The 11,941-nt window shown below is 35.5% G+C and overlaps 1 protein-coding gene and 1 non-coding gene across 2 annotated transcripts; one reads left to right on the plus strand and one right to left on the minus strand.

Annotated features, from left to right (window-relative positions):
- The first annotated feature begins 695 nt into the window (after positions 1–695).
- On the plus strand, positions 696–1,193 carry LOC110931312. Its single transcript, XM_022174711.1, has one exon. The coding sequence runs from the start codon at positions 696–698 to the stop codon at positions 1,191–1,193; it is 498 nt and encodes a 165-aa protein (XP_022030403.1).
- A 10,430-nt stretch (positions 1,194–11,623) lies between these two features.
- On the minus strand, positions 11,624–11,729 carry LOC118490904. The gene has a single exon (XR_004890129.1). It is a non-coding gene; the product is annotated as a small nucleolar RNA R71 (small nucleolar RNA).
- Between the last annotated feature and the right edge of the window lie 212 nt (positions 11,730–11,941).

Here is an 11,941-nt window from a genome sequence, read left to right on the forward strand (position 1 = left end):
TATTGGTACTCATGTCAATTTTACTTGTCTAGTACTCGTACAAATGCTCAAAAACTAAATAAAAACAAATTGGTACCAAAGCGGGTACTGTACCGAAAATACCCGTACCAGTACCCGTACTCGTACCCGTACCGTACCTATATATTTGGTACGGTATATGGTACCCAGTTTTGTTCAAATTCGGTACCGGTATTTTCGGTACCGGTACGGGTATGGGTACGGGTACTATACCAATCCCATCCCTACCGATTCCGTCCACGGTATGGCAAGACATTTCCATGGATTTTATCACCCACCTACCTTTATCTCAAGGGAAGTCGGCTATATGGGTGATTGTTGACTGATTCTCCAAATTTGCTCACTTTATTGCACTACCACCAAAGTATGGAGCGGTCTCGCTTGCAACACTGTTTTTGCAAAATGTTTATAAACTGCACGGTTTTCCTAAATCCATTGTCTCAGACCGTGACTCTATATTTCTAAGCAAGTTTTGGCTGGAGATGTTTAAACAGGTTGGCACAATGCTGAAGTTTTCAACCACTTATCACCCACAATCGGATGGATAAACCGAAGTGGTGAATCGTTGCTTACAAACGTACCTCAGATCATTTGCAAATGATGAACCTCACAATTGGAGCAGATATTTGTACATTGCTGAATTCTGGTACAATACTTCGCATCATTCAGCAATTAACATGTCGCCCTTTCAAGCATTATATGGCAGACCTGTTCCAGATGCAAATCGTTACATAGCCGGTGCGTCGGACACGGCTTCCATCGATGCGACTATGATGGAACACGACCGTTTAAGGAAACTACTTACAACAAATCTGAAACGTGCTCAGCAATGGATGCTAAGTTTGACAAAGGCCCAACGATTAGACAAGGAATTTCATGTTGGTGATATGGTTTTCTTGAGACTGCATGATTACAGACAAACCTCAGTGGCAAATAGGCAATCAAAGAAGTTATCACGACGGTTTTATGGTCCCTTTCGGGTGGTGGAACGCATCAGGGCAGTAGCGTATAAACTTGATTTACCAGTAGACACACGTATCCATCCGGTGTTTCATGTTTCATTACTCAAGCAAGCATTTGGCAGTCCACCTGTTGTTCCATTACCACAAATAGAAAGTAACGGAGACGACGTGTGGATACTAGAATCAATTTTGGACCACCGCTGGAATGCATAAAAAATTCAAGTCTTGGTCACTTGGCAAAACAGACTTATGGAGGAAGCTACATGGGAGCAGATCAATGTGCTGCTGACACGTTTTCCAACCTTCACACCTGCTATTGATTATGTTTCACAGCTCGAGGACGAGCTGAATGCTAAGGGGGGAGCAGTTGATGCGGCCCAGTCATCATGAGCTGGGCTCAATACCAGGCCCAAAAGGAATTGCAGGAAGCTCGCAAAGCTATTGGATTGAGACTCAGCTACTTTTGTTAATTTTTGCACGTGTCTTTGAATTTGTCATATGTTTGCATTCAGTTATTTGCTTTCTATTAGGAGTTAAGTAGTGGCATTATGTGACCATGAAATAAGGAGAAGATGTGCCTTAGTGGTCCATGTTCTCTCGTAAACATGCATCTTTAAATTCTGTACTTTGCATTGGAAATTAATCAAGAAAATTGCCCCAAAGTCTCTGTTCTCTTACTGTTATTTCTTGGAGTTTTGCCTACTCTACAGGCTACCCATCATATACACGGCCATTTCAAGTTTTAAACCACGAAAAAGGACCATTAAACTCAGTTTTCTAAATCATAAAATGTGAATCAAGCTAATTATATTGTTTTGAATAGATTGTTCGATTATAATGATTTATTGGACTTGTAAAATTTGTTGGTTGAATAAAAACCAGTAGCATAAGGAATCTATTTTGATTGGGGGGGAGGGAATAGAAGAAATAAAAGTAAAGTGAAAGACATGTAATTGTTTTGTTTATAAAAGGGTGGGGGCATGATATAACCTGTTAAAAATGGTAAATTAAATAAATTAAGACAATGACTAAAAGACCCCTCTATCAAGTTAGTTTTGTTAGAGTGTTAGTCATTTTGGATGGATTTAGCAACTTTTTTGAAACCTCAGTGGTTCCTATGAGAAAAAACTCTTTTTTGGATGAATCTAGCAAATGTGAATAAACGTCAGGGACGATTTAGCAATTTACTCAAAAATCATTATTTAGTGGGTTTTATTTGCATTGTATTAATGGTTCTGGTCATTTTGTTTTTCAACTGGGTTTTGGTCATTGCGTTGTTTACGATCGTTTCTATACATTGTGTTATTATCAAAACCTATAACACAATGCTAATTTGATTTCTGCCCATTGTTTTTTATATATTTATAATTAGAGTACAAATAACATTGTGTTTTTAAAGACATTGTGTTTTTGAATACGTAACAATTATTTCTTAACTGAAGCAATTTTCTCCTAAAGAGAGTTCATGTTGACACTTTGACCTGGTCAGCCTAATGAAAAGAAGATAACATTCCACGATCTAACAAAATAATTATAAAATTAATTAAAAAACTTCTAATTAGTTAGTCCCCCCCCCCATTGATTTTCTGCCCACATTCTCCACCTAAGACAGTTCCGACATAAAAGGAAGCAATTTGAGAAAGAAAAAAAATGCAGTTCCATGGGTAGTGGGAGTTTCTTTATATTCTTATATAAAGGTGTGCGACTGATCTTGGCCGTACAAATTAGACGGTTAATCGTCAGGCTTAATCCTAACCAGAATAACCTGGTAGTTATGGCCAGAATTTGAAGGCTTTTTAGGTGTAGCAGTTTCGTGAGGTGAAGCTTTATCGCCACATTGTGTTAATGTCATCGTGTTTTTGTTCCACAACGAGGTTTTGTAGATGTTTCTGTTTTATATATGTAACATTGTACAATACTATAACATTGTGTTTTTATATAAACATTGTGTTCTTTATATGACATGATATACTTTTTATTTGTATTTTTTACAACATACAATGTCGTCGACTCCCTCCATTGTAATTTTAATTAGGATATGTATTAGCAGTTTATTATTCAAGTTAAACCATTTTCGTAGTTGTCGACCATGTTCTCTTACATAACTGATAACATCAACTGTTGTATTAATGGTTAATAAAACTTTTCTTTCTTGATAAATAATTAACCTCCCTTAACCCCCATTAACTCCCATTTTTCCAGAAGATAGTTAACTTGAGCGGTTATTATTTACATGGGGTGTTTAGGTAAATATAGGCTACGAGTTGGCTACAAAGTCCAAATTTCCTAACACAATATTATTCAAAAAACCAAAGCATTTGTTAAAACAAAATTCGTTGTAAAAAACAAAATAAGACAAAAAAAGGAAGCAATTTGAAAAAAAAAAAAAAACAAATGCAGTTCCGAGGGTAGTGGGAGTTTCTTTATATTACTATATAAAGGTGTGCGATTGATCTTGAACATACAAATTAGACGGTTAATTTTGAGGTTTAATCCTGACCAGAATAACCACCAGGTGATTATGGCCAGAATTTGAATGTTTTTTAGGTGTAACAGTTTCACGAGGTGAAGTTTTATCGCCACATTGTGTTATGTTATTGTGTTTTTATTAGACAACGAGGTTTTGTAGTTGTTTCTGTTTTACATATGCAACATTGTACTAAACTATAGCATTGTGTTTTTGTATAAAGATTGTGTTTTTTATATGACATGACATGATATAATTTTTATTTGTATTTTTTTACAACATACAATGTCGTCGACTTTCAGTTTTGTATGTGTATTTCCCTCCATTATAATTTTAACTAGGATATGTATAAGCAGTTTATTATTCAGGTTAAACCGTTTTTATAGTTGTCGACCATGTTTTCCTACAAAACCGATAACATCAACTGTTGTATTAATGGTTAATAAAACTTTTCTTTCTTGATAAATAAATAACCTCCCTCAACCCCCAATAACTCCCATTTTTCTAGAAGGTATTTAACTTGAGCGGTTATTATTGTCTGCCCACATTCTCCACCTAATACATTTCCGACAAAAAAGGAAGCAATTTGGGAAAAAAAACAAATGCAGTTTCGTGGGTAGTGGAAGTTTCTTTATATTCCTATATAAAAGTATGCGATTGATCTTGGCCGTACAAATTAGACGGTTAATTGTGAGGTTTAATCCTGACTGGAATAACCACTAGGCGGTTATGGCCATAATCTGAATGTTTTTTAGGTGTAGCAGTTTCACGAGGTGAAGTTTTATCGTCACATTGTGTTATGTCATTGTGTTTTTATTAGACAACGAGGTTTTGTAGTCGTTTCTGTTTTATATTTGTAACATTGTACTATACTATAGCATTGTGCTTTTGTGTAAACATTTTATATGACATGATATACTTTTTATTTGTATTTTTTTACAAAATACAATGTCGTCGATTTTCAGTTTTTTATATATATATTTCTCTCCATTATAATTTTAACTAGGATATGTATTAGCAGTTTATTATTCAGGTTAAACCATTTTTATAGTTGTCGACCATGTCCTCCTACAAAACTGATAACATCAATTGTTGTATTAATGGTTAATAAAACTTTTCTTTCTTGATAAATAAATAACCTCCCTCAACCCGCACTAACTCCCATTTTTCTAGAAGGTAGTTAACTTGAGCGGTTATTATTTACATCGGGTATTTAGGTAAATATAGGCTAGACGTCGGCTACAAAGTCCAAATTTCCTAACACAATATTATACAAAAAACCAAAGCATTTGTAAAAACAAAATTCGTTGTAAAAAACACAATACGAGATGAACTTCATATGTTGGTTAGTATCAGAATGTTTAGCGTGGATGTTGAATGGTGGAAACTGCAAAATGAAACCTGGTCAAAAGTGATTTCTTTTATGGCCGGTGTCTCTATGTCATTGATGATTAAGTCATCTGTGCACTATATCAATAGATATAACAAGTTCATTATAGTTCAAGAATGAGGTGAGATTGCTGAGATAAACGTAAGGACAAAGGAGATGCATTACATTAAAAGTATAATGTAATACTATATGTACACTGTTATCATTGACATGTAATATGTATATATTTTTTGTTTGTTAAGTTTATGGTGATAGCAACACTTACGTTAATCTGGGCCGTCCGATCATGGCGGTTATTTGTGAGATTAAATCTCATCCGTAATAACCCCCAAAAATTGGCAGTTGTTTTTAGAGTGCAGCAGTTAGGAAGTTACCTAAAATTACTCCCCACGTTCTCCACTCCCCCATTTAATTAATTACACATTTGCAATAAAATATAGGCAACATAAAATTCGTTACTAAATCCAATTATTCCTTTATCAATGTATCATCTAGCAACAATAAAAAAAGTAAAACTAATTTACCTCTAAAAATCATAATGTTGACAAGAAGGTAGAGGGAAAGTTATGTATTCTTTGTTTTTTTCTGTATTTTATCAACTCTAATAGTTCTTTGTTCTAAATTACAGAGATTACTGGTTTTTAAAGGCAACTTAGTTCTTACAAGTTTCAACATGGGCGAGAAATTAGTGAGGTAAAGTGCTTGGGCATTTCATTTACATAGAAAGATTATTCTAATTACCTTATTTTCTTTTATTTGTCAGTTTCTCAAAACAATCATACGAGCAAGAACCATAATAAACATTAGTGTAATACCCAACCCAGTCCGGGTCTTGCAAAAGTATAACATTTAAATATAACTAAAATGCTCACACTAAAATGGTTATTAAATGATCAGAGTGCAGGCAATCTAGAATCATAACCAATCAACAACTTTTTATGAATACAAAAGTTGATAATAGGGTAGAGTGTTTTCCGGTGCTAGATCAGCAAACAACACCCAACAACACCACCACACCATGGCGTAGTTAAGAATTGGAAGTGGGATGAGGTGATTGAAATTGACAGTTTTGTTCAAGATTCGTAAGATGATGATATGCTTATTAAAAAAACTAATTGATGCTTTTGTTTCACTCCACGATAGGCTACCATATATTGTGCTTGAAGACTTTTGTTTTTTGTTTCGTTGTTTTTTTTTCCCTTGGAAAAGTTAGGTTAGGTTTTTAGGGTATTTAGTTATGTAGTTTTTTATGTATGATGATGGTTAGATGGTGAAATGGTTTGTGACTTACTGGTCGTCATAGTTTTGTTTTAATGGATTCTTATGTTTGTTGTCAAAAGTTATTTTGTTAAGATATTGAATTTCAATGTGTTTTTTTGTGTAAAATTTTGAATACATTACATTGTGGTAATGCTATTAAGTTGAGTTGGAGTTTTTTATATGTATATTTTCCCTTCATTTAAACACGCATGAGTGGTTTAACATTTAGGTTACAGTGCCTAGTAGTTATTGACCATGTTTTCCTTAAAACATGCTTGGTTGAAGTAGCTGATATATAAATAACCCCCCCCTCAATCCCCACCCACACACACACGACACTAAGGAAAATGTATTTTTATGGTCTACATTGTGTTAATAAAATTGTCATTTATATTCAGAACTCAACATGTTCTCCTACAAAGATGGTAATTGTGTTTTTTCTTACAATCGTTTGTGTTGTATCAAGGAAAATGTCTTTTTATGGTATACAATCTGTTAATTTATTTTATTTTGTGTAACATTGTGTTAATAAAGTTGTCATTTATATTTAGAACTGATGATGTTCTCCTACAAAAATGCAAAGTTCAATTGGGTGATTCATAAATCCCCCCCCCCCCCAAGAAATATAATCTATGTTTGTTTGCCATTGATGGTTTTTTTTTATTTTTAATACTTTTGTAAACATGTAACATTGATAGATATCATTTATCTTCATTTAATGGTGTTAGCAATTCCTACGTTAATCAATTTACAAATAATTAATAAAATATATTAGATTATGCGAATTAGATGTAAGATTTTAAATTAGTATGTACGAGAATTCAAGAACAGTTGTAGTTACTGATCGAAATCACATCAAAAGTCAACATTATCTTATATATAGACATAGTTATTGATGTTCTTAATAGTTAGATAAGTAGTAATGGTGATATTAAAATATACAGTGAGTTTGGATGGTGTTAATCATATGTACCTGGACAGCGAACGGGTAAACTACTAGCTACTCATAGTTTTAGGAGTTTTTACTCACCCGTGTTAACTATTAATTGGGGTAGTTTTTATGTATGTTTTCATTTTTCAAAGGAATCGTTTTTCGTATATGTTTTCTTCCTCTCTGTATCTACGTCAGTATTTCTAATTAAAGTATAATCGTAAGTGAATATGAAGGATCTTCCATCTCTGTTAATATTGATGAAGATTATTCCTAGACTTCCGGCAAAGGCTGTTATATGGTGCAAGGTTGTGTTTAAAGATTGGTTAGCCCATCTTTCAACTCTTGAGTTTGCTAAGAATAATTGTCATTTCTTGCGAATATTAGGTGACCAGAAAATAATTGCTCTTAACAAATCATCATGTCCGATTCGTTATGTTGATGTTGAATCTCCTAGATGTGTTTTAGGCACTGTGATCTTTCTAGTAAATTTGGATGGCATGGTATGTGCTTGCCTATGTAATACTAGCGAATTGGTTGTTTGGAATCCACTAACTCGTGTGTTCAAGATGATGAAAAATTCGAATTCTCAAGGATTTTACAATATGGGTGATGATAGTCTTGGGTTTTGTGTTGACTCTGCTAGTGATTACAAAATTGTGCACATTAGACGCACTCATTTCAGGTTAACTGTTAACATTTATTCATTTAGTGAAGGTTCATGGTCAACTCCAAGGTTCTTAATTTATAGTCCATATGCTATTGCTATCTATAGTTGGTCCGTTGGGACGTTTTGTGGAAATAGTTAGTAGTTTTATTGACCAAATTCTGGTGTGTGGGTAACACATCGGTTCTTCATTTGGATGTTGAGTCGAAGGTAATATAAAATCTAGGATAGCCATATACGGGATGAACTTCATATGTTGGTTAGTATTGGAATGCGTAGTGTAGATGTTCAATTGTGGCGTTTGCAGAAGGATACTTGGGCGAAAGTGGTGTCTTTTGTACCCCTTGTGTTTATGCCATTGATGATAGGGTCATCTGGGCACTACATTGATGGAAATAACAAATTAATTATAGTACACGATTGGGGTGATGTTGCTCAGATAAACGTAAGAGGAAAGAAGATGCATGGTTTTTTTCCTATCATCTTTACGCAAGGCATCATAGGTGCAAGCTATATTGAAACTATAGTTTCACCACATGTTTAGTTATGGTTTTGTATTTAGTTGTTCATTGTTATCTTTGTGTTATATACATACTATTATGTTTGTGGTTTTTTTTTGTGGTTGGTATATTTTTTTATATGGAGAATCAATTTTCAAAATTAATGTGTTATTTTAGTTGGTCTATTATGTTTAGAATATGTTTGCTGTGTAATATTTTATGCCAATAAATATAATCTACATTTGATTGTCATTGGTAGTTTTTTTAACATTTTCGTAAACATCTAACTTTCATAGATCTTATCTAACTTCATTTAATGGTGTTATTAATAGCTACGTTAATCAATTTACAAATAATTACTTCAATATTTTAAATTGTGTGAATTGGATCTAAGATTTTAATTTACTATGTATGACAATACAAGAATAGTTGTAGTTACTAATCGCAATCGCATAAAAAGTCTTCATTATCTTAAATATGGAGACAGTTATTGATGTTCTTAATAGTTGGGTAAGAAGTCATTGTGATATTAAAATACGCAGTGCGTTTGGCTGGTGTTCATCAAATATACCCGGACCGCGGACGAGTAAACTACTAGTTATTTTGTGATAGAGTTTACAAATCAGAAGCAAAATGAAACAAGTAAATAGATTACACTTGTTCTTGAAAATTACAAATATAATGAAAACAAAAAAAATATCAAACATATTGAAAACTGCAAACAAAATACAATGGAAGAAAACAAAAACATGAAAAGATACATGAGATGGCTAAGACACCTGTTCAACATGTTTTCCTTAGAATAGATTTTGGGCCACCCAAGAGAACCCGTATGTTTCCAAGGTACAACCGCTTAAGGAGGTTGTGCTGTCGGAGTTTTGACGGGTGGTCCATTGGACAACCCTTTATGATGTTAAAAGATAAGTTTATCCCTCATTTAAGTGTGTAATTATCTCGAATTAGATAACTATTGTTGCTTATGTCTCAGGTGCGGTTTGGCGGCTTAAAGTGAAGAAAAATGCAGCTTTGGAAGGTTCGAAGTTGAACGGGTCGAGTGTGGAGCAAAAGATGAATCAAAGAAGAATACTCAGCTTGTCACCGTAAATTACGGTCCTACCTAATTTACGGTGGACCTGATTTTTGCCTGGTTCCCACCGTAAAACAGATAATTTGCACCATAACACTTTTATGCGCACCGTAACTTACGGTAGAGCCGTAAGTTACGGTGAAAGTGACGCTAAAACCGTAACTGCCATCATTTATGCAGTTTTATGGTGTCTTTTCATGTATTTCTCATCATTGGTCGGTTATTGGAGACATTAGGGGCGATTTTGAGTAATTTGGCTTGGCTTGGAACAATTTCTAACATTCGGTTTGTGATTTTGATTTGTATGAACATTGAACTACTTGTTATGATGATTCACCAAGCTATGCGTGGCTAAAACTCTCGGTGATCATCTTAGGTGAAGGTTTATCTTGAACTTTTGTGTGTTTATTTCTGAATTTCTAGAATGATAACTTGCGTTGCTTGAATATCATGGTATATGCATAATTGTTTGTAGCTTGTTAATCAGTAGTGCAATTTCTAGTCTTGATCGTACGTTCTTGGTGCCGTTGGCAACCGAGATGTCACGGGAAGGGTTAGGGTTGGTTATTGGTTAATTGATCATCGGGAAACAACCTCGCATTAGAATCCGAGTACTTTGTTCCCTTTTATCACTTCGATTATGTATGTACGAGTTATGTCTATGTAACTCTTTCTAGTTGAAATTTCACACAATTGCTAAAGAAAACTGAATCCTAAGATGGTCATTGCTCTCCTAATCTGTTAAACAACCAATCTTTCTTTGCACTTAGTTATTAATTTAGTTTTCTAAAACACAATCCAAATCATTGAACTTTATTTTTCTGCAAATTAGGTTAATTGTAGTTGATTCGCAAAGCTATAAAATCAACACACTTTCCACATACTCCCTGAGTTCGATACCCTTTTACCACTATCTATAGTTGTTATTGGGATTAAATTTGCGTGTACCACGACAAGCACGTCAAATTTGGGCGCCGTTGCCGGGGAGTAGTGCGCAACGTGTGTCAGTTTGTTAGTTTTGCTTTGTTATTTTCGGGTTTACACTGGTGTGTTTAGTGTGCAGGTTCTACAGGTGCATGCATACTAGAGGCTCTCACAAAGCGTCACCATTGTCATTTGATCCGGAAATCGAAAGAACGCTAAGGCAAAACAGGGTTTTATTACGAGAAAACCGAATCATTGGTTCACCCATTTCACCAATTACACCAAGAAACATCATGGCTGATTCACAAATTCCACCTACAACGGGTCAAACGACCTCATCATTTATACCTACTTCCACACAATCATCACCAAACACAACCATACCAAATTCCACTACAATTCCTACTCCACCTCATGACACTACACCAACCAACATCACACAACCCATTACTACCCAAGAGGAACCAACCATTACCTTTAATCCATCCACTACTATACCACCATTGTCCCATTTCTTCCCGGGTGCGGGTCCGTCATATTCAAGCCATACCATAGCACCAATTTCGACCATTGTTCATGCTACTTCAACATTTAGACCATCGAACCAAGCGGGCTTTCAATATTCAACCCTTCCATTTGGGCAATCGTCGGGAATTCAAGAAGATGGGTATAATGAAGGATTTGAGGAGTTTGAGGGTTATGATGAAGATGGGTATGCTTACGGGGGTTATGGTGATCAAGGAGAATTTGGATATGTGCAAAGTCAATCTCAAGGGATGGCAAGTGTCGGTGGAATGCCACAACAACAACAACTCATACCACAACACATTCGGCCAAGACCACAAGGGCCACCAATGCAACATCCTATCCCATTGCAACAAGTCCGGCCGCAAAATGTACAACCACAATTTCAAAGACCACCTCAACGCCCACTGATGCGACAACAACAGTTTCAACAACCAATTGCACTACAAGGGCAAGTACCAAGGCCAATGGGTCCTATTCCTCCAAGAGGTAGGTTTGGTGTACCAAGGAGACACCTTAGAGAAAATGTGAGGGGCATCGAAGCACATTTTAGGCCGGTAATCACTCAAAAGCCTTCACCGGTAGTCATTCCTCACAATGATCAGGGGAGGACTTTTGAAGTGAGGACCAACTCTTTGCAAAGTTTACCAAAATATAAGGGGTTAGCAACGGAGGAGCCTTACTTTCATTTGGAGGCTTATGACTCCATTTGTAACACTCTTGGGAGTCAAGGGTTCTCGGCCGATGATATTAAATTGGTATTATTCCAATTTTCTTTGGAAGATAAGGCGAAAAAATGGTTCTACACTTTGCCTTCGGCATCCATATATACATTGGGGGGAGATGCAACAAACTTTCTTGGATGAGTTTTACACCACCCAAAAGACCAAGGATGCACGAAAGGGGTTGAGAAGTTTCCAACAACAACATGGTGAAATGTTCCATGACGCATTTGAACGATTCAATATGATGATAAAGAATTGCCCTCACCATGGAATTGAATTGTGGGAGTTGATGAATGCCTTTCATGAAGGGTTGAGTGCCGAGGATGCTCGTGACTTAATATCCATTACTGGTGGAACTTTTGGTACAAATTATGAGAACGATGATTGGGAATTCTTGGAGAGCAAGGCAACTACATCAAAGAGGAAAGCTCAAGCATCAAGAAGAGCCCGACCGGCCATTGCCCGACCTCAAGTGCACGCCATAG

Source organism: Helianthus annuus, chromosome 3 (assembly GCF_002127325.2).
Source record: "Helianthus annuus cultivar XRQ/B chromosome 3, HanXRQr2.0-SUNRISE, whole genome shotgun sequence".
Taxonomy (NCBI): Eukaryota; Viridiplantae; Streptophyta; class Magnoliopsida; order Asterales; family Asteraceae; genus Helianthus; species Helianthus annuus.